Genomic DNA, 23,471 nt, shown 5'->3' with positions numbered 1-23,471 from the left:
AGCACCTATGATGGTGGCACCCCATGTATATGGCGGTTCGAGTCCCGGCTGCTCCATGTCTGGTCCAGCTCCCTGCTAATGGTCTGGGAAAAGCTGCAGAAGATGGGCCAAGTGTTTGGGCCCCTGCCACCCACTTGGAAGACTCAGAAGAAGCTCCTGGCTTCAGCTTGGCCCAGCCGTTGCAGCCGTCTCTGGAGTGAATCATTGGATGAGGATCTCTCTTTCTCTCCCTCTTTCTCTGTTAACTCTGACTTTCAAATAAAATAAATCTTTTAAACAATACCTTAGAAGCAGAACAGCAAAAATAGTAGGGACAGCCATTTGTAGTCCTTAGGCAGGAATCGGGCACAGTGGTGCCCACATCAGAGAGCCTGGTTCCAGGCCTGGCTCCTCCAGCCTGGTTCTGGGCCTGGCTCCTCCACTTCTCATCCAGCTGCCTGCTAGGGTGCGCCCTGGAAGACAGCAGGTGATGGCTAAAGTACTTGGATCCCTGCCACCCACGTGGAAGACCCAAATGGAGGTCCTGGCTCCTGGCTTTGGCCTGTCCCAGTGCTCACAGTTATAGGCATTTGACGAGTGAACCAGTAGATGGAAGATCTCTGTCTCTCTACCTTTCACATAAAAAGAAAATAAATAATAATAATGATAATAAAGGGGAGCCGCTTCCTGGCGCTTCCTCACTGTGGGCATTGACCAGTTATTTTGCTCCTGAGAAGACATGTGCCATACAGAGTCGCCGTAACCTTAGAGGATCTGTCACGTGGGCCAGCCCACCCGGTTCCCGTGTGTGGGGGCGGTTGCTGCTGCCAGGTTAGCCTGTGGGCTCACTCCCGAACTCCACAAGTGCTGAAGCAGGGGACGCGCTTTTCACCCTCACCGCTGCGGGGCCGAGAGGCAGTGGGTCGTGGAAGAAAGGGCAGGGACTGGCACGCAGGTCCCCGCACGGCGCTCGCCCCCAGATGTGTGACGTCAGGCAGGCCAGGTGCCCTCGCCCTGTTTCCTTACCTGGAAGTCATGAGAACAGCGTCCATCTCACAGAGCCGCCGTGGAGCTCAGACGAGATAACACGGGAGCAGAGAGTGGCCATCCGTGAAACACTGGGAAATGTAGGTCGTTAGGACTTCAGCAACGCGGTGCGCGTTTCCTGGGCCTACGTGACCGCTGTCAGGCAGCCTAGATAGCAGGGACCCACAAGTCAGCAGACAGCACCGTGGTTTGCACCCAGTTCGGGACCTTGTTCTCCCCCAAAGATACCAAGGCTGTTTTCTTATCTTGACTGATCTATGGTTAGCACTCTGCTAGGGGCGGGGGTGAGAGAAGAGGTGGCGGTGGGGGCAGGGGCGGGGGCGGGACATGGCCAAGCTCTCTTTGTGCACATGAGCACAGAAATGATGAGCACCAACCAGGGCAAGGCACCCTTGGTTCGAATCCCAGGCCTGCTGCTTTCTAGCCCTGTAAACTCGGGCAAGTTACCTTACACCCTCGACTGAGGTTCACCTCTCAGGTAGAACTAACAGCACCCAGCTCACAGGGCGCATGCGTGGAAAGCCTGTCTTGGAACAAAGCCTCACACACAGGAAGTGGTTCCGGTATATTAGCAAGAAGGTAGCCCATGTCAGGACCATGCTGCATTTCTTCCAACCCTTCCAGATACTTCTGGTCAGTTCCAACTGGTAACCACATCGTGAGTGTCGTTCTTTGAAACTCATTGTTATTCACTTTTGGCTGTGTCTGTAAGATAGCGACACATCAGCTCATGGCTTTGGATGTTTCGAAACACATTTTTTGTTGGCTTTGGGCTGCTTAGTAGAGGTTGTTTTCTTCTTTCCTTCAGATCCTAAGCGATGCCTCACCCACTTGTGCGGCTGGGCAGTCGTCTCGCTGAGGTGTTCCCTCGGGCCCTCATGTAGATGTCTCGCTAGTACCTCTGGAAACTCCAAGAAGCCCTTGTGTCTAGAGAGTGTGGTGAGGATGCCTTGTGAGATGCCTGTGCCAGGTTCAAGTCTCAGCTCTTCCCATGTCAGCTTCCTGCCAGTGCACACCCTGGAAGGCAGCAGATGATGGCTCAAGAACTTGGTTCCCTGCCACTCGTATGGGAAAACTGGATTGAGGTCTAGGCTCCTGACTTCGGCTTTGCCAAGCCCTGACTGTTGTGGGTATTTAGGAAATGCATCAGCACATGGGAACTCTGTGTATTTCTCCCTGCCTTTAAAAAAAAAAACAAAAAAAAAAAAAAAAAAAAAAAACCTTAGGATTGAAAGGAAACATGGAAGGCCATCAGCCACCTGCCATGGAGTGAGACCAAGCTGGAGGGATTAACCAGTTCTGATTACATTGGCACACATGGTGTGGCTGTGACATACCACAGTGGACAGTGATGACAAAATCACAGCGCTGGTCAGGAATAGCCAGGGACTAATAGAATCAGAGAGAGAGAAAAAAAATAAGATCCTGTTTAAATGCAGCGAGAGAGAGGAGACCAAATTCAACATTGTCATAGAGCTTTCTGGTTTACTAAGCACTTTAATGTCTTCAGTCAGGCACAAGAGAATCCTAATGACAACCAGAGAAGGGGAGACTTTCAGAACCATTTCTATCTGATAACAAAAGTCTTTGTTCAGTTTCTTCTGTGCATGGTGACTTGATGATGTTTTTGGACAGAGCTACTCATTGCAGAGTTAGAAGTGAAGGCCAGTTTCTATGGTGAAAAGCTGAGTTTGTAACAAGACTGAATTCGGCGTACTGAGATTTTATATCAGCATAACCTGATTATGGCAATTCTGTCGTGCACTGGAATGAGGTTATCTGTGATCTGGACTCGTAGATCTGATAGGAACAAGTTCTACATTGGGAAAAATTTTCTGAAGACGGCTGAGGTCATGGCTAACTAGTGATTCTCAGATGGGCCTTAAATATTTTGCTCTGTAAGTAGTTGGGAAGTTCCCCCCAAGTAGCTTCTTAGTGCCTACTGGCCTGCCCCCAAATAGGCCAGAAAGCCCCAGAACTTATCAGATGAGGACACAGGGATAGGAATCTGTTCCCATGAGCAAGGTGAGCGTATTGTCCCAGATTTGCTTTCTGCCTTTTTTGTGCCTCTTTGTCTTTGGGAACACTGGCCCTTTGCTGGCCTCCCTCCCAGCCACCTGCTGGCCGCTCTCTCTGTCCCTCTGGGAAACTGGGTCAGTGTCCTGCCACTCCTCCTCCCCCTGCTCAGCATGTGCCTTTGGTGCCATGGTGGCAAGTGGCAGCTCACCAGAGAATCAAACACAGCATAAGTACCCAGCCCGACAGTTCAGTGCTCACCAAGGAAGCTGATGGGTGCCAGGAGAAGTAGCCACCCAGACATTCTCACCATGGCTCTGAGAGTCTGAAGTCCAGACTCAACTCCCTGGGGCTGCTTTGGACCTGTGGTGAGTCCTCCCTGCCCTTGCCTGTCATGCCTGGCCCCTCCCTTCCAGCCGCACCCGCAGACCTGTGTCCAGTTTGCAGAATGAAAGGGGACAGCTTCGCTCACCACTTTGCAGACTTCTGATTCTTCAGATGTGACCGGTACAGAGCAAGGCAGTGATCCCCAAGGAAGGCCAGCTGGCTGGCCCAGCACAGCCAGTGCAGCTAACAGCTCTTTCTCACTTTAGGCGATTCATGCACTTGGTTAGACATTTATAGATTGCAGTCACTCATCCAAAAAATCTAGGTCATTCTTTACATAGAGCTTCACGCCTCAGAAGGAAAGCCATTCCCAGGGAAGTACGTTCCTGTGGACATCTGGTTGGCTGCAGGAGGAGGGACAGATGAGCCCCGAAGGGCACTGGGAACTCTCGGGGAACTTGATGTTTTCACCCTCTGGCTACTGGCTCATGGGCCCTCTGGATTCTTGTTGTCCCAGCCCAGTCATGCCAATAATAGTTGTCTTATGTTGAAGCCATTAGAAGTGGTGGGCCAAGGATTCAGACCTTCAGGACAATGTAGAGCATGGACCATAGTTGCAGTATGGACAGTCTGGGTGGTTCTGTGTGCAGGCCCTCTTGGGAAGAAAAGAGGAGGAGAGGTGTAGGCAGGGTTTAGCCTTCTAGCCCCGCTACAGCCAACAGTAGGCTCTTTCCACCATCCAATCCCCATGGAGAAGGAGGTGCCGAGGAAAGAGCCCTGGGCAGCAATCCAGAGGGTCCTTTTGCCCGGGTGCTTCCAGTTACCAGGGCTGTGACCGTGGCCAAGGCAGGTTGCCTCAGTGTCTCCATCTTTTTTTTCTTTTTCTTTTCTTTTTTTTTTTTCTTTTTTTTTTTTTTTTTTTGACAGCTAGAGTTACACAGTGAGAGAGAAACAGAGAAAAAGGTCTTCCTGCCATTGGTTTACCCCCTAAATGGCCGCTACAGCCAGAGCTATGCTGATCCGAAGGCAGGAGCCAGGCGCTTCCTCCTGTCTCCCATGCGGGTACAGGGCCCAAGCACTTGGGCCATCCTCCACTGCCTTCCCAGGCCACAGCAGAGAGCTGGACTGGAAGAGGAGCAACCGGGACTAGAACATGGAGTGCTGGCGCTGCAGGTGGAGGATTAACCAAGTGAGCCACGGTGTCAGCCCTGGTGTCTCCATCTTTAAAATGGAGCCCAGATCCCTGCTGCTGCACAGAGTTGTGCACCCACCACAGGTGAAGATCGTTGAGCCTCAGTGCCGTGTGCAGGTGCCCTGTTGTTATCAGGTGTTCTCGCCTGCGGAGAAGAGTGTAGTTCGGTGGCCACTGTCTGGCTTCAGGGCTGGTTTGTGGGGCACATGCTCATTTCGCGCATGTCAGCAGCGGCCTCTGTGGGCCTGGAGCCTGGGCAAGGTGCAGCTGAAAGGCCTGACCCTCACTCCTTCTGTACCACTCTGGCCCTGTAGGACAGCAAATACACGTCCATAGGCGGCAGGGAGGGCACGCAGGTTCTTTGCCTTCCCCAAGTGTTTTCCAGACCGGTATCCAGGCCTCATGGTCAGACCTGGGAGGTCTGACCTAGGAGGGAGAGGGGAAAAGGGGAACTTTGCAGCCTTGTCTCCACCTTGGTACGACTCTGCTCTAAGACCTTGCAGAAGTCTGAAATTGCGAGTCATGGTGAAATTGAGGCTTGTGTATTGTCCGTGTCAGAAGCATTGCAAATAAATAACTCAAAGCTAACTGTAACGGAGATAGAGCTCTGTAAATTGATAGACACTGTGTAATGCCAGGAAATAGGCAGTATTCTAACTAGATTTGCATTTCTCACAGAATACCAGGCCCCAGCCCCCTGGGCCTGGGTGTGACATGCCAGATTATCCCACAGGGAACAAGAACAGCACCAGCTGTGCAAGGAATTGGGCTCCACCCCTCTGAAAGTCTCACCTTACACTGAAGTTTTTGCCATTGGGTTAGAACACTACCCGTTTCAAGAATTCACTGCTCTAATGCAAGTGTCCCTGAGAGATTCGCTCCTGGAGTCCTTCTCTCCTCCAGAGGAATCTGTGGATCTGGATTAATTGTCCACTGAGTGACCAGGCAGGGCCCACGGGGCAGGAGATGAGGAGTGAGGCTCGGAGCCCCGTGGGCTCTGGAGCGCCTGGGGAGCACAGAGTCCAGTCAGGAAGGAACCCAAAGGGGCGCGCAGCATCAGCAGCTCTTCTGACCTCAGGTCTGCTGGTGAGCCCTGCAGCAGTGGCCTGTGTGTGTTGGAGGTGGCCCATTCTTCCCCGGGAGCTGTCTGCAAGGGTCTCTCCCCAGCTGCCCTTTCAGGCCCGGGGGCCGAGGACAAGAGGAGACCGGGCGGCCTTGGCCTTACGTTCTCAGCGGCTCAGGGAGCAGGTGGAGTGTGAGTTCAAAGCATGCTTCAGCATGTTCTTCCTTCGCATGCACTTCCTGCCCCCCGTGCAGCTGTGAGCACCAGAGTAAAAACTGACTGAGCAGCAGCAGCAGCAAACCACCAGCGAGCTGCTTTGCAGCTTCCCGGTTGCCGTACAGTCTCCAGGCAGGATCCGGTGAATGCGAGCCTCTTGCTGTCCGGTAGGTTTTATCTCTTTGGAACATTAATCGCGTCATTTTACATTCCGAATTCTTAGGAGTCTGTCAGGATCTCCCAGGATGCATGTTCTCTGGTTTCTGGAGACACTGACCTCTGCTCGCAGCTGTGTTCCCGCGTAGCCTCTCGTTCCAGCCCTGTGGCCGGGGTTTGCTGACCCCGGCTTTCCCAGTGTGGCGTTCCGGTCCCTCGTGTGCAGCACATCCTTCATTTCCCATGTGTGTAAGCTGACAGCCTACTTCCCCTCAGTACACCACTTCCTGATATTCTGCTGTCAGTACACGCGAAATCTCATCATGCATCGAGAGAAACCGAAGCAGAAGGGACGAGACTGTGTCCTGCAGTTTCTGTCTGGTGTCGGACACTTCTCCTGTTTCCTGGACGTTTTGCAGCTCATCCCCCAGACAAACCTTTATCGCAGGATAGTCGTCCCCACCCTGTTAAGAAAATTATTTGTCATTGAGAGGCAGAGAGAGAGATCTTTCATCTTTCATCTTTCATCTGCTGGTTCACTTTCCAAATGGCCGCCCCAGTCGGCTTTGGGCCAAGCTGAAGTCAGGAGGCTGGAACTCCACCCAGATCTCTCACGTGGGTGGCAGGGGCCCAAGTATGTGGGCTGTCTTCCACTGCCTTTCCAGGCACATTCGCAGGGAGCTGGATCAGAAACAGAGCATCCTGGACTTGAACCAGCGTGCCAGTATGGGATGCCTGCGTCACAGGCAGCAGCTTAGCTCGCTGCACACAACACCAGCCCCTGGCTCCACCTCTTGTCAGCAAGATGCAGGGTCTGGAAGGCAGCCTTTTGCCCATTTGCTCTCAGGGGTCTCCGAGCACCGGGGAGTAGCAGGGGCAAGCAGTCTGTCGAAGACAGAGCCAAGGAGGGGAGGACAGAGTCTGTGGGCTGCTTTCCAGGCCGAGCAGGACCAGGTGGTCGCTGCAGTCCTGAAGTTCCAGGTCTTCTCTCCACGGATGTTCTGAGACTCTTCCTGAACCACAGCGGGGTAGGATCTCACCCTTCTCTTAAACTTACTACCATTGCCATGGTCTCCATGGGTTTCCAGTGTCTGGAGTGTGTGTCTTATTCCCAAGCTGGATCAGTAAGTTCCTCCATGACAGATCTCCTTTAGGACCTAGAGCAGTGCTTTCCTCAGGTAGATGCACGATCAGTATTAATTTAAAACTGAAAGAGAATGAAAAGCTACTGTGCAGAGTGGGGCGGGGGAGGGCCAGAGTGGGATGCATAGTCTGTCATCGGAAGGATGCAAGTACTCACCTGTGTTGCTTTAAGGAAGAAATCATGTGTTTTGTAGAAAGTAGAGATAAAAGACAGCTAAAGTCTTTTTCAGCATAGATTTTGTGATTGCATAAGGCATAGCTACCGCCAGCACTGGCACTAATGGTGGAAAAGGAGCTCTTGGCTCATAGACAGCTGATTCTTCAGAAACCACTTGGCTTTTGTTTGCTTTGTTGACCAGATGGTCCACAGGTTGGACGAGTCTTTGATTGGACGACTTCTGCAGCCACGTTGGGTATCCCCCACGTCAGGTGGCGGTGTGCTGCCGATTGACATTTTGTACCTCGCTGAGATTTCAGACCTTTAAAGAAGTCTTTCCCTGATAGTGTCAGGGGAGGCAGGTGGTAATAAAACAGGCATATTTTATCACACACTGCACACTTCACTTATTAGAATTTTCAGTATGACACCTGCATTTTTAAAAGCCTAGAGATGAAAACAAAATGAAATTCTTCATTGACATATTTAAATCAGCTTACAGCAATTATATCCAAATAAAATCTAGCAGCCTGGGAGGCAGAGCCCCCTCGAGTACTCACTTTGGAAATCTGATTTTCACAGGGAGGCTCTTCCTCTCAGAAGGAAGAAGTGCATGCTGAATGGGATGAGGGCGGGAGGGAACAGCCTCCTTGACAAGGTCATTGAGAGGTGAAGGTCTTCTTGGGGAGAGAGGATGGTAGGAATGGGGGCAGGTTGCTACACCAGGCCATTGTCCGATTGAAAAAGGAGGGTCAGGGAGGGAGAAGAAATGGAGTTCTGGGCCGGGGGGAGCGAGTGCTTCTCTCTGCTCACTCCCTCACCCCATCGCCGCCTCCCTCTGCTGAGTGAGTCATCCCCTCCTGGCCTCACCATTGCCAGCACTCAGCCCCGCAGAGAACATGTGAGGATTAACAAGCTGTGGTGTGGGCCTGGCGCCGAAACTCTGTGGAAGAAGAGGTGCCAGGTAAGAATGAGGCGTGAGTGTGACTGACTGTAAATCGGGCATGGCACCCTGTGTTCCTAACTCAAGGGCGAATTTCAAGATTCACCATCAGTCAACCAAGGCTTACAAGTCTTTGAGAAATCACCAGAATATGGAAATCATTCTGCCAAATGTGCCTTGGCTCCCGCACAGTATTCTGCTGGCCTCCCTTAGGTTTGTAGCCGTGAGGGTAGGAAGCGTTCTTCAAGCACATCTACTTTAGCTTCCCATGTAGTACTTTTATAAAACTTTTAAAAAATATTTATTTGAAAGGTGAAGAGCTAGAGATCGTCCCTCCACTGGTTCACTCCCCAGATGGCTGCAACAGCCGGGGCTGGGGCAGGCCGAAGCCATTAGGTAGGAGCTTCATCCGGGTCTCCCACGGGAGTGGCAGAGGTTCCAAGCATTTGCGCCATCTTCTGCCTTCCCAGGCTCATTAGCAGGAAGCAGAGTAGCCAGAACTCCAACATGGGATGCCGGTGTTGTAAGCGGTGGCTTGACCTGCTGCACCACAACATTGGCCCTGGTACCTTTATTGTAATTTAAGATGCAGGGAGGAGAAAGAGAGCTAGGCAGTCCCATCCACTGGTTCACTCTCCAAATAACCCCAGTGGCCAGGATGGGAATCCAATCCAGGTCTCCCTCGGGGCGGCGGGAACTTGGTTACTTGGGCCCTCAGCTGCTGCACTCCAGGGTGCACATTAGCAGGAAGCTAGAATCTGGCATGGAGCAGGTCTGGAACTCGGGCACCCTCATGTGGGATGCAGGTGTCTTAACCACTGGGCCAGATGCTCCTCACACTCCCATGGAATACTTGTCCTGACCAATGACTGTGCAGGACAACCAGGTATAGTGGGAAGAGCCAGGGTTCGAGAATCCAACAGGCATGGGGCCAGATCCAAGCTGTTTCACAAAGCTGTTGTCACTCAGCCCTAGAACAAATGACGTCATCTCCCTAGGTTTTAATTTCCTTGGCTGTAAATTGTGAACAATGCCAGTGTTGCAGGGTTGTGAGGATGAGAAATAAGATCGTTGAAGTGCTTACCACAGCTCCGCCATGTAGTGAGGCTCCAGTAAGTGACAGCTGCTGTGCCCATGGCAGTGTGATGCAATGTCACCCTCCAGTGTCCCCTTGAATGCCTCCGTGATGGGATTTTTTCCTAGGTTGGACAGGCCTCATGGTTAGAATGTTCGGCCCCACCCTTCCATATTCCCTGTGATTTCTGTCTGTCCACTCTGATGCTGCCTTTTGTGGCCTCATGGAACAAGTCTAGATGTTCTCCCACGAATCATATTTCAAATATTGACATACAGTTCTTTTAAAAGAAAGTTATTTGTTTACTTGACTGGCCCAGTTACAGAGAGAGAGGGAGAGATGACAAGAGAGATCTTCCACTTGCTAGTTCTCTGCCCAGATGGCTGCCATGGCCAGGAGCCCAGGGTTCCATCCAGGTCTCCCCGATGGGTGGAAGGGACCAGAGCCCTTGCTCCATCTTCCACCACTTTCCCGGATGCACTAGTAGGCACCTGGATCAGAACCTATGCTCGTGTGGGATGCCGGCTTGAGGGCAGCAAGGTGACCCAGCACAGCACAGCACTGGCCGCTGAGAGCCAGCGCTCCTGTGTCCTCAAGTCTCCATAGCAAAACTTTCAGTTCCTTGAATCCTCCCCACTTGATGTGGTGTTGCTCTCTCTGAGGATACTTCTAATCCCCCCGTTCTTCATATCTGCATGAGCCTCTGTGGGAGAATGCTATCCAGCCCTCATGTGCTGTCACTGAATACATCTGGGCCTGTGACCGTGGCTCAGGGAACATGTGGATGCATACCCTGCAGGTAGATTCCACTGTGCCTCCTGCATTTCACCATTGTGTTCAGGAAAGTGTTCAGACTTCTGCATGCAAATGATAGCAGGTAGTGTTTGTCCTGTTGCCTCACTCAACATACTGCCTCCACTTACCCATGGTGCCACAGAGAACAAGGTTTCGTCCTTTTGATGGCTGAATAATATTCTGTTATGTGTATAGAGCACATTTTTAAAGTCCATTCTGTGAGTGCATGGCTGGGTTGACTCCGCAGTGGGGCGGTGTGAATACCGCTGCAGTGCAGTACACACTGTGTCTCTTGGACACAGTGATTTCCGTTCCTTTGGCGACAGGCCGAGTAGCGGAATGACTGGATCATACGGTAGTTCTAGTTCTGGTTTTCTGAGGTCTCCATACAGTTTCTGTAATGGCTGTGATAATTCACACCGACAGTGCGTGATAGTTCCCCTTTCTTTGCATGCTCACCAGCATTTTGTTGCTGTTGTCCTTTTGACCTAAGCCGTTCTAAGTCAGGTGCGGTGGTAGCTCGCTGTGGTTTGAGTTTGCAGTTCCCTGATGACTAGTGATGTAGAGCATTTCTTCATGTGCTTGTCACCTGCGCTGGGAGTGTAGGTTCAGCTGGGTGACTGAGAAGGAGGCAGGAGACAGCAGTGCCAGTCCTAAACTTATGCTTAAGGGGCCTTGGATATTTCCAGGTGCTCTTCTGTGTTGTGCTGTAGCCCTAAGAAGAATCTACCCCCTTTAGCCACGTGGGGGAGGGGAGGACCCTCAGCGGGGTCAGCATCTATCCGCTGACCTCCAGCCAACTCAGATGCTGGAGCAGAAAGAAGTGGCTGTTGTTTTAAGTTACTGAGGTTCGGGTGGTTTGTCATTCAGGACTCTTGTGGCAAGAGATTACTATTACAGAAAGTATGTGGCCCAGAAGACACAGAGAAAACAATATTTTTTTAAAAGATTTATTTATTTATTTGAAAGGCAGAGTTACAGAGAGGCAGAAGCAGAGAGAGAGAGGTCTTTCACCCGCTGGTTCACTCCCCAGATAGCCACAACAGAGCTACAGCGATCTGAAGTCAGGAGCTTCTTCTGGGTCTCCCACGTGGGAGCAGGGGCCCAAGGACTTGGGCCTGCTGCTGCTGCTTTCCCAGGCCATAGCAGAGAGCTGGATCAGAAGTGGAGCAGCCGGGACTTGAACCCGTGCTCATATGAGATGCCAGCACTGCAGGTGGCAACTTTACCCCCTATATCACAGTGCCAGTCTGAGAAAGCAATATTAACCCTCACTCACTAATGTATCAGTTTAGAAGAATTCCTGAAAGAGCCACAAAACTGTAACCTAGTTAGGTTAAGACCTCATAAAAACAACTTACCGAACTGTGACTTTGAGTGTCTTTAACAAACTGTGGCCAAGAAGAAAATAGTACACATATATTGTATCATCCATCGAATAGTTACAAAAGCCAGCTCGGTGACAACAGAGGATTGAAAGTTCAGGTTTCCTATTGGCGACAGTCCACTCCTGAACCCAGCCAGTGTTTGATGGGTGTCCGCGTTGTGTAAGCATTGGTCTAGACTCTGGAGATTTGGTTGTTGGGAAAATGGACAAAACTGAAGTCTCAAGAAGCTTGGATTCTATTGGACATTCAGAAAATGTTTAAGAAATCAGTAGGTGAGCCAGATACTTTCAGATCACATATACCAAGGGAAAACTCGGGCAGGGTACTGACTATGTTAGGAAATTTCAGGAAGATCTTTCTGAGGATGTGACATTGACCTGAGACCTAAATGACATGAATGAGCACTAAGGAGGAAGGCCATGAGTAAGGAATAAGCTTAAGGTGTCTGAGGAATAAATAAAGGTGTGGAGAGGAGCAATGTGAGGTGCTTCCAAAAGCTCACAGAAAAATGGATGAGAAATTAAGTTTATTTTTTTTTGAGATCCACATATTGTTTTTCTTATGTGTTTTTCATGAACTTCTTAAAGGTCCAGTACATGCATGGCTTTCAAAATTTTTGCACTACAATAAAATTATTTTTAATTTCATTTTTTTTAGATTTATTTTATTTGTTTGAAAGGCAGAGTGACACAGAGAAAGAGAGAGAGAGAGAGATCTTCCATCACTGATTCACTCCCCAAATGGCCTCAACAGTTGGGGCTGGGGCAGATCAAAGCCAGGAGCCTGGCACTCCATCCAGGTCTCCCACATGGGTGGCAGTGACCCAGGTACTCAGGCCGTCCTCTGCTGCTTTCCCGGGTGCATTAGCAGGGAGCTGGTTCTGAAATGGAGCAGTTGGGGCTCAAACTGGCATTGTAATATGGGATGCTGGTATTGCAAGCAGCAGCTTAACCCTCTGTGCCACAATGCTGGCCCCTTTTAATTCCATTTTCATTAACTTTTTAATGTACCTTCATATGGTATGAGATGAACTTGGCAGTGTTAAAACAGGCCAGGACACACAGTAAGGAGTTTGTTTTCTTCTGATTATAATGGAGTCCATTACAGTCTCTGAAGTGCATGGCATGAGGTGGGGGTTTAGGACCTCCCTCCTGCCTGTTGGGTGGACAATGGGCTGTGGGTGAAGCAGGGGAACCTGTTAGGTCATTGTGTCCTAGTGGCTTCAGCAAGGATGACAGCAAGGATAAAGAGAAATGAACAAGCTTGAAATAGATTTTTGAAAATAGAGCCACAGCTTTCTGATGACTTGGATGTAAGGGAAAGTGAGAACTGATGGATGACTACTGTGCTTTTGGTTTGGGTAACCGAGAGGCTGGTTGGCTGTGCTGTTTTTGGAGCTAATAGGAGGAGGAATGAACCGGGGAGACGGAGAGGTCAAGAGTTTTGCTAGTCTGAGTTACGATTGAACTCAGACATCCAAGTGGATTTGCCAAGTAGGCAGCTAGAGATGGTACTTTAGTGGACAAGGCTATGAGTTGGGCAGGTATCAGTGTATGGATGGTATTTTAGCCAAGGGGGCTAGATTGAGTTCTCATAGAAAAAAAGTTAATTTGAAAAAAATTTAAGAAGTCCTAAGTTCTAAAAAAATGTTAGAAGAAGTGGGAGGACTGAGCCACTGAGCACACTGACATTTAAGAGCCGTGCAGAGGAAGAGACAGGAGCCTGGGAAGCTGAGAGAGTGTGATGCTGTGGACGCCAAGAGAAGCGCGTGTTCCAGAAAAGGGAGTTGTCACCCTGGGGCGTGCTGGGCTGCAAGCAGCTGAGTCATAGAGTGAGGTGAGGACAGAGGGGCAGCAAGTGTTGGATTTGCCAACGTGGAGCTGATCGGGAACCTCGAAGGTCAAAGATTTGCCATGTGGAGACGGGATCAGAATGGGACGATTGGAAAGTAGATGGGAGGTGAAAACTTGCTGACAGTGGAGTTTTGCCAAAAAGAACAGAGAAATCAAAAGGTAGCTGGAGAGGATGGGGATTTGGAGTTCTGTTTTAATTCATTTTGCTGTAATTAGGAGAAATGGGGGCTTAATGTCATGCCAGTGAAAGTAAATAGAGGAAGAGGACAATTGATATTGCAAGAGAGAAAGTGGGCAAGTGCAAGGTCAGGGTGCTTGAGAGCGGGGCAGACCCAGAGCACAGAGGAGGCGCCGACCTCTGTGAGGTGCACGCACAGGCAGTGAGGGAGAGAGTGCCATCCATCTGGTGGGGTAGGTGATGTGAGAGTGCACCTCACGTAGGTCCTCATTTGAGGAGATTCAGATAACTGCCCCTTGTTTGTCATTGGGTACACTTGAAACAGAATGAAAATGTTAATCCCTTTTGTATTATATATTTTATTTTTAATAAGATTTATTTATTTATTTGAAAGTCAAGTTACACAGAGAGGAGAGGCAGAGAGAGCAAGGTCTTCCATCTGCTGGTTTGTTCCCCAAATGGCCACAATCGCTGGAGCTCTGCCAAATCCAAGCCGGGAGCCAGAAGCTTCCTCAGGGTCTCCCATGTGGGTGCAGGGGCCCAAGGACTTGAGCCGTCTCCTACTGCCTTCCCAGGCCATAGCAGAGAGCTGGATCGGAAGTGGAGTAGTTGGGACTTGAACAGTGGCCCATATGGGACACCAGCAATGCAGGCGGTGGCTTTACCCGCTAAGCCACAGCACAGGCTCCTGTATAATGTATTTTAAAGAGCAGTACAATTCCTGCATATGCATGGTGGGATTCCCCGAGAGGGACAGAGAGTAACCTGTCCAGCCCCTGGCATGCAAGCCATAAATGCTGGGAAGAATTGGAAACCACTCCAGGGGCTAGCACTGTGGTATAGCAGGTGGGGCCACTGCCTGCGGTGCCGGCATCCCATGTGGGTGCCAGTTCAGCTCCAGGCAGCTCCACTTCCCGTCCAGCTCTCTGCTGTGGCCTGGGAGGACAGTGGAGGATGGCCCGAGTCCTTGGGCCCCTGCACCTGCGTGGGAGACCAGGAGGAAGCACCTGGCTCCTGGCTTCAGATCGGCCCGGCTCCAGCCGTGTGCCCAGTTGGGGAGTGGACTGGCGGACGGAAGACCTCTATCTCTCTCTCTGCTTCTCCTTCTCTCTCTGTGTAACTTTCAAATAAATAAATAAATAAGTTTTTTTTTTTTTTTAAAAAGAAAAAACCACCGCAAGGGGAATCTTTAACCCCAACGGCAGTGTACAGCACACATCGTATTCTTTGGTAGCATCCAAGGTTTGGAGAGCCTAGGTGACGGTGCCGTTTGGTGCAAGTCATGTGGATGGTGCACAGCCCAATAACAGTCTTCATCTTTCCTAACCACACACCCAGGGACACTCCCGTCTCAGCCTCCTCACTCACACTGGCCCAGGAGAGGGCCCTGGAATGTATTCCTGTGGTCTCGTGTTTTTTACATTTCTAAAAGCAAGATATTTTCTGAAATTTATCAACATGGTCACTTTTTCCGCTATGTTCCTAAAGAGGTCTCTCCCTGACCCTAACCCTCCACCAAATACAAGGACTTCAGGGCCCCACAAAACCTGGATCTGCTTCTGATTTCCAGATACCCCAGTGTGCTGACACGGGTTTGGTCTGTTTCCCAGGATTTTCACCACCGTGGGGGCTGACTGGTTAATGAGCATCAGAATGGACGCGTGTGTTGGGGGGGTGGGGAGGGAAGAAGCAGGGGGCCCAGGAGAGCGGAGCTGGGGCCGTGTGGTTCTTGGGCCATGAGAAAAGCCTTGGGTCAGAAGAACCAGCCTGCCCAGCTGCCCGCCCCCAGGCATGCCGGGTACTTTCTCTCTGGGGCCTGACCCACGCTGCTGCTCTTCCCGTCTTCAGATGCAGATGGAAACCTGTGTCGGAGCAACCAGCTGTTGCAAGTCATGCTGACCATGCACCGGATTATCATCTCCTCTGCGGACCTGCTCCAGAAGGTCATCGCCCTATATCCTTTGGCGTGGTGACTGGCCATCCCCGCGTGGGAGGCGTTCCGAAAGCAGCTTGAGGTTGGAAGAACGCTTTTATTTTGATGGGTTCACCTCAAGCAGAGTGGGGCATGAGGTGTGTGTGAGCCATTGTCTGCACACCAGGCAGCCCCCGCTGGTGTTTGACCTTCCTGCAGGATGTGGACTGAGTGGAGTGGAGAAAGTGCTTGCTGGCGAGGGCGGAAGGCTGCTCTAGGTGGGGTGAGGCCGTTTGCCACCTGAGGCTCAGGTGGCAGCACCGCTCCCTCCCGTCCTGCTCACTCGCCCTGTCCCATCTCCTAACACACAGCAGCAGTACTAACACTTGTGGTACAGTAAAGCCTTCAGCACAGAATGCCTGGTCTAAAGATACCCGTGAAACTCTGCTCTCACAGGACGTGCTCCCGGGGGCCTAGCAAGGCTGCCGCGCTGGGAGGGCGCACAGAACCCGAGGTGCAGGCGATCAGTGGGTGTGTGCTCCGCAAGCCAGACTCACAGGCTGTGTGCGCTCTGTGAACTCATGGAGCGGCCATTCCATTCGCTGCTCTGCCCCTCGCGTTATCTGCTGGCTTCAGGACTAAGCTGTTCGGAGGAGCCCACCCAGCCGCACCAGGAATGCTGCTAACACTGCGGGCCGCCCCCCCCCCCCGCCCCGCCCCTCAGAGACGCTTCTTCCACCAGGGCTGTCTGCTCGCTCCTTGGAAGCTATGGCACTGCCCTTGGCCTAAAACACGGGCAGGTCTCCCCGACCTAAAAGCCCACAGCCCTGCCCTCCCCTTCATTCCATTGTCAGGGCTAGAACTTTGATGTGAAATTTTCTTAAAATAGTCTGCGCTCACCATCTCAGTCTCTGCCTACGCACTGCTTTACTGTGGCCCTGGCCTGGGTACTCAGACTTTCCTCTGATGTCACCTTGACCTAGGCATTGCCACGCCCAGCCGGTGGCCAGTTTCCCGTCGCCCTCCCAGTGCCCTGGGCATCAGGCGGTCCTCCTGCCTGCCCTGCGCTTCCTCCTCCCCGCTGCTCACCTGGGCTTTTCTCGAAGCACCAGGCGTTCAGGGAGGCCGGCTTGGTTTTCTTCTCACTCAGCTCCACCTCCTGGGATTTCTTGCAGCAGGATTTCCACCACCACTTTTTCAAGCCTTTGGCTCTGTAACCAAAGCCACCCCTTAAAGATTCGGACTAGTGGGTCCTGCTGACACCTTGGTCTTAATCTGTTCACGTACCTCCGTGGGTGCATTAGCTCAGCACTTCTGTCCCCAGCTACCGCCTCATTGGCACTGCGTGGAGACGCGTATTTTCATTTTCAGTTTGCCAGATGTCCTCGGGGTCATCACAGATGCAGTTACCTGTCTCGGGAACACCAGAGACTCCTCCCTGCCCTTCACCCCTGCAGCGTCTGCCTCCCGGTCCTGATTTCTGCTTCCCAAATGACCCCTCCTGTTCCCTCCTCTGCGTTCCCATGCCACCGCCTTGATTCCAGTGTCTGCCCCGAGCCTCTGTTCCACACTGCTCTCACCTGCGTGGTCTGCTCCCATTCATCACCCACCCCTGGAGTGCTGTTCCTGAAAGCAGTCGGGGTGGCCACTGGATCGGTGCCTCTGCAAACCGCAGGGTCAGTGTCCCACTCCTCGAGGTTGGTGGGGGGAGGCCATCCTGGGTCTGAGCCCAAGGAGTCCTCCCGCCTCACCCTGCAGCCCCCGGGACCCCTTCTGCTCCACAGTGACCTTCTCAGCACACCAGAAACGGCCTCTGGCACGTCTGTGCCCATCCCTACCTTTGCCTTGCAGGCTCGTTCGGGACCCCTCTGGGAAGCCCCTCCTGACTTTGCCAGCCCTCCTCCCATTTACAAATACTTCTGGTGCTCTAAGACCATGTTCTTGGTTGAAAAATCTGTGTAACTACTATGACTGTAGCTTTGTGTCACCAGTGTCAGTGTGTGTCTCCCTTTGGGCACCATCCACTTTGGAGAAGTTTGTTCTGGCCACAGCGTGCATGAAGCAGTGTGATTGTGTTGGCTGACCACACGTATCTCCCCAGGTCTTTGTGATGTCATACCCACACGCTGTGGTGTTCGGAGATGACTGTCGCAGAGGATTTGTATCTGGCTACCGTGGTTTGAACTTTGGTAGTCATCAAAAAGATTGCACAAGTACTAAAACATTCATTAGATTGTAAATTACTTCAAGAAAAGTTGGTTTTACCATCTATGTATTAACATATATTAATAGTTCACATACTGTGTTGTCTCTCACCCATTTCTCTGTCATCTCCTCCACCAGGCTGTGTGTCCCTCCAAGGCCAGGCGCCATCCTGTTTGTTGTGTGTCTCTAGACTTGAGCCTAGTGGCTGTCCCTTGGTATGGTGCATTTAATGCTGTGTTACCGTGGGGGCAGACCGCTGGGCTGCTCTTTCTATAACTACCGGAACTTGGTGGGACATTTAGACCTGCTGAGGTTGAGAACAACCTGAGGGCAGGGAAGGGATTCCAAGAAGGGATCTGAAATGAGACCGCCCGGAGTAGACAACCAGCTTGAACGTTGATGGCCAAGTGATTTTTTCTTCTTTTGCGCTTAGTTTTCCTGCTGTCTGACCTGGAAGTAATCGAATGTTTGGTTAAGTAGGCTCCAATGGTTTCCTGCTTTTCCGTCATCAAAAGAGAGAGATGTAAAGCGTGCTTTGAATAGTTCAGGTGTCTGAGAGATGCATTCAGAACTACATAGCTCTTCCTGGCCCCAGGAGCAGGCAGCAGTGATGGGAAGAAAAAAAGGATGGTGTGAGGCCTCCAGCAAACCTTGGGTTCACTCCGGGTCAGCACAGACCTGAGCCTGCACCTGCCCAGGGTTTGTTTCAGCTCCTGAAGTGAGGAAGGGGCCCAATGGCATAGGGATCCTGATGCCCTCAGAAGGCTTCTGCTCTCCCAAAGGCATCAGCACGCCCCCCTCCACCCCCCACCCCCGCCTTCGCACTCCAGTGTAGGCGGGCTGGATTTATACAGATGACACTGTGCCACATGCTACCCATGTGCACGGTCAGAGTGGGCATTTGGGGGAAAGAAGGGGGCACGAGGAGGAAAGAAATGTCCACAGTAGAAAGCCAACACATTGATTTAAAGAAGTTGTTTTAAAGAAGTATAGTTTTTGTGCCTTCCCCTTTAAAAAGGAATCAAAATTCATTCTCAAATAAGAATTTGACCAAAGTCAAATAATAAAAAATATAGAGCCTGGGGGGATCTAGAATGTGTCTTAATGCTCGGATCTCTGCTTTGAGGTGGTGCACTCTCTCGGCATGGAGCAGTGTCACAGCACCGGCTTCTCACTTCTGCTTGTTGTAACCCCAGGCAGGCAGGCAGGCAGGCATCAATGGGGCTTCCTGTGGAGGCATGAGGTTTTGTGCCTGTTTGTTTTGTTTTTCTGCTGATCTCAAGGATAAAACTTACAGGCAGTAAATCTATTAAGACTTCATTTATTAAATGGGAAATCACTTTATTAAACTTACAGGTTGTACAGGCACAGTTCTATAGGGTTTCTTTGCAAATGTTACTCTTTTTCTCAGTGCAGCATGTTTCAGCATGCATTTTAAAGGGATTTTTAAAAATGGTTAATTTGAATAATGTTAATTAAATATTTCCAATACTCTTAAACTAAGATAATGTAATTTACATTTTAGATTATTTTTAAATACTTAGATGCCTGACTGAGCTTGAAATAATTTTTATGACTCTAATAAAGTTATAAACAATAAAGCAAGCATTATCTTTGCTATTCCAACACCAGGTATAAAACTAATAATGTTTCAATATAAAACCACAAGTGCAAAGCACTAAGTTGCATATTTCTCCCTAAAGTTTCAAGGAAGAAACTTTAACATGATCTTAAATGTCACAGAAATATAAAATGTCAAAATGACAAATTCTTTTCTAGTTAAAAAAAATCAGGGCTATGAGATTGACTAACTTCATTTTACCTCTTTAACTTTTTCAAGGGTTAGAATACCAGCAAAAGAAGACAACGCCTACCGCAGGCTAGTGCGGGTTCTGCCCTGTTGCTCACTAGATTCCTCCCATGGACCCAGCTGGCATCCACTGAGCTGACCAGCAGTGAACCGAGGGCACAGTTCCCGCAGGGGAAGGAGGGTCTGCCCACCTGCTGGCTTCCTCACTGTGTTGACAGAAGCAGGGGCTACCCAGGCTCATAGTTGGATTGGATTTCTTTGACTCTCAAAGTCAATGAATATTCCTTCCATATCTCTCTAAAGATACGCAGATTTGATGAGATGTTGCTATTCTTGTATCTTCTTGGCACATTTGGAATAAGGACCCTTAGGGGGAATCTCCCATTGCACTTTAGATTATTCATGTAGCCACGTCTAACTGCTGTCACAATGTAGGAAGTCAACTGCCAGCATCCTCTGGGTGTGCAGATTCTACTTTTCACATTGTTCTTAAAGATCATGCTCATAGGTGTCAGCGTTTGTGGTAATTCACTGAATACATTACCCTTCACAGGAAGCATTTTTGTTAACAATTTGTTTTTATTTTTTGAAAGGAAGACAGACAGATGGACGTCTCCCATCTGCTGGTTCATGTCCCGAATCCCTGGGGTTGGTCAGGACAAAGCCAAGAGCTAGGAACCCAGTGTGGGTGGCAGGGCCATCCTCTGCTATTTCCCAGGGGCTGTGTGAGCAGAAACTGGAACCGGACACAGAGCCGGGATTGGAACCCAGGTACTCTGATATGGGATGTGGGCCTCCCAAGCAGTGGCTTAACCACTACATCGAAGCTGCACCCTGGAAAGCATTTTTAAAAAGAGGCTGCTCTTGGTGACCGGTTGTCCCGGTTGGCCTCCCAGGAGGTTGCTGGCCCCTTTACTTCTTACGTGTCACCTGGCGGAGACCCTCCTAGGTCTCCTGCTGCAGGGAGGCTGTGGCGTCCCTCCACCAGCTCCCTCACCTCTTCTAGGTGGTAAGCACCCAGCTGCACACATCCAGCTGGTTTTGACCCTGTGGCCAGAAAGCTAATTCTTAATTTTTCGGAAATGTTATGTCCTGGGGTAGTTGTGGCAAATACTTCCAGAGGTGAGAAGCTGTTGGGTTTCTGCAGCAGGAGCTTCCATTTCCCTTGACCACAGCCGCACCTATAAGGATGCCTTGGCGAAGAACTCACCCGGGCTTTGCCTGAAGATCTGCTATTTTGTAAGGTGAGGTTTCTGCGTGCACCGGGAGACCTTGGCGGGTGGAGAGAAGTGAGGGCCTAAGCAGCTGGGCGCCAGCTCTCTCCTGCCCCTCCCTGCCTTCCCCGCTTCTCCACCAGAGAGCGCCTGCAGACAGACTGCGGAGGGCGCTCCTTAGTGCCGGGAAGTCCTCCGCAGAACCCAATGATTTCCCACCTTGCACCTGAGCTTAATATTCTATACCAGAGCACTTTGGTATCAAATGTCTCAGGGGAAGGAGATGCAGAAAGTGAGGCAGCCTTAGTTATTTTATTTTTTTGTCCTAACTATAAGAGAAATATAATTCCTTGCAGAACATTTTAAAAACACAGAAAACAGTAGTTACTCCAACTTTCCTTGCAGACTTTTAAAAGTTGAGATCCAAAAATATGCAAGTATATAGTTTCATATTCTATCATTTTTGCTTGGTAACGTAAGCACCTTGTCTACATACTGAAGACGCTTTGTAAACATTCTTTTAGTGGCCCTGTAACATTCTAGAAAATGAGGCTTCTAAAAGATAAAGCTTCACCTGCGGATGCACCTGTCCCGTTCTGGGACAGCTGGCTTGTCTAGTTCTCTGCGGGTGGCGGGGCCTGTGTCTTTGTCACAGCTCCTAATGCCATCAGAGCCTCCTGTTTGTGCAGGGACGGTTGCTTTGCTCCTCTGCCCTGTGAGTCCCTAGGCCAGGTCCACTCCCATCCCGCGGAGTCCTCTGCAGAGCAGCACATCCCCCTGGGAACCTCCCCAGCATTCTCTGCGTCCCTGGCCTCCATTCTGGACCACGTTTTCTCCCTCCTCCCAGGTACTGGATAACGGAATTCTGGATCATGTTTAAAATGGACGCCAGCCTGACGCACACCATGGAGGAGTTTCAGGAGCTGGCGAAAGCTCGCGGAGAGGATCTCCACTGCCGCCTGATTGACACAACTCAGATGTGAGTGTCAAGATTGCCACTGCTCTCGGGAAGCCCCGCCTCCCTCCTGAGATGCAGTCCGGGCTGCAGCACAAAGCCTCTGAATGAACCCCTCGGAGGGAGGGGCAGGTGCACATGGCCTCCCCAGAGAGGAATGTAGAAAGCCAGGAGCTCTGCGGTGATAAGGCCGCCACAGGTGACACATAGCCAAGAGCAGGAAAAAGTAGAGCCCAGTGGAAAGGAAACCCGGGAGCGCACTCCTGCCTGAAATGTGTCCAGATCATAAGAAACCAAGTGCAGCCACTGAACTGCTGCTTTAGCCGCTGCCGCCAGGAGGCGCCTCTGAACTTGCAGAGGGCTGGGGGCTGCTGGGGAGGGAAAAAGCCTCGAGCAGAGGGGTTGTGGCATCCACTGAGGTCTGTGGGAGATGCTGGGGCTTCCAGGGTTGGAAGGGATCTCAGGAATATTTCCTAATTTTCCTTGGATCTCTTCTTTATGAGATCGGCCCACCCTGGAACACGAATGTCTTTTTAAACTTTGGGGAACAGGCGTGCACTCATAAAAGCCCAGGTCTTCCCAGTGCAGCTTCTGTGTGAGTCGGGGCAGCCTCCGAGACCTGCAGCATATTCTCGGGGTCGTCTCCTCCAGCAGCCTGAGCTTCCTGGCCGGGAGACGGGCTCATCCGGGCACAGTGGCAGAGCAGGAGCCAGGCGGCCAGGCCCCTCCAGGACGCAATGTGTTCTGTGGCCTAGAAATGACTGCAGGGTGACCCTGCGTGGCCCCAGGCATCCTGTCAGCTTGGAGAATTACACAACTTGAATGCCCCCAGAGATTTGCAGAGTAGCACTTTCATTTCCAGAGGAAGGACTGAGAGGCTGGGGAAGGTTCCAGTTCGGTTCCCAGGCCCCACGGCAGCCTTGCAGGCGGTCCTCGGCCCAAGCTCGCCATAGCCTGTCCTCCAGGAGTTAGTCCTGGGGGTGGGAGTGTTATGCATGCCTGAGGAAGAATGAGCTAAATTCTTCTTTGTAATGCGTCTCAGAGTCTGTAATGTAATTTCCCGGCCAAGGAAGAATTTTGCGCGTTTCCCAAACACCCTTGGTCAGAGAACCCTTTTACCAAGAGGGAATTTTCCCAGGAACCCCTGTTTGAGAAAATGCACATTTGCAGACCGTTGCCTGTCAACACTGGGCTGCTTCCCTTGGCTTCCTAGCGCGGGAAATTGAACAGGAGTAGGAAACACCTGGGTTGGTTGCAAGGTAATACGGGGCCGGGGATACGACACCTGGGGGTCAGCTGGGCTTCCTTGGTCCTGCCAGTGGCTGGGGACATTTGCCCAGGCCACATCTCTGTCCCTGTTGCATGGTGTCTTCCCTCCTTGGTTCTCTGAGCTCTTCTGTCCTGAAAACTGTCCTATCAGAGAGAGGCCCCACCTCGCTCGTGAGGGTGAAGAATCACTCCCGGGGCACAGCCTGAGCAGGCACTCCAGGAGCCAGGACCACAGGCCAGCAAATGGACTGGTGCTTCCCACCAGAGTTGAAAAACAAACAAACAAATAAATGGAGGCCAGCACTGTGGTGTAGTAGGCTAAGTCTCTGCCTCTGGTGCCGGCATTCCATACAAGTGGCTGGTTCGTGTCCCAGCTGCTCCTCTTCTAATCCAGCTCCCTGCGGATGTGCCAGGGAAAGCAGTGAAGATGGCCCAAGTCCTCGGGCCCCTGCATCTACATGGGAGACCCACAAGCTCCTGGTTCCTGGCTTCCCAGCCCTGGCCAATGTGGCCATTTGGGGAGTGAACCAGCAGATGGAGGACCTCTCTCTCTGTCTCTGTCTCTGTCCGTAACTCTG

The 23,471-nt window shown here is 51.2% G+C and overlaps 1 protein-coding gene across 1 annotated transcript in view; it reads left to right on the top strand.

Moving 5' to 3' along the window:
• The window catches only part of RASGRP1 (RAS guanyl releasing protein 1), a 74,129-nt gene that overhangs the window by 25,514 nt on the left and 25,144 nt on the right, over window positions 1–23,471 (top strand). The window contains exons 3-5 of the mRNA XM_062205601.1: window positions 15,377–15,482; window positions 20,637–20,699; window positions 21,517–21,648. Of these exons, the coding sequence (XP_062061585.1) occupies window positions 15,377–15,482; window positions 20,637–20,699; window positions 21,517–21,648 (301 nt within the window). The remainder of the gene's footprint in view (window positions 1–15,376; window positions 15,483–20,636; window positions 20,700–21,516; window positions 21,649–23,471) is intronic.

This window comes from Lepus europaeus, chromosome 11 (assembly GCF_033115175.1).
Source record: "Lepus europaeus isolate LE1 chromosome 11, mLepTim1.pri, whole genome shotgun sequence".
NCBI classification, from domain to species: domain Eukaryota; kingdom Metazoa; phylum Chordata; class Mammalia; order Lagomorpha; family Leporidae; genus Lepus; species Lepus europaeus.
This window is presented reverse-complemented; position numbering and strand designations above follow the sequence as displayed.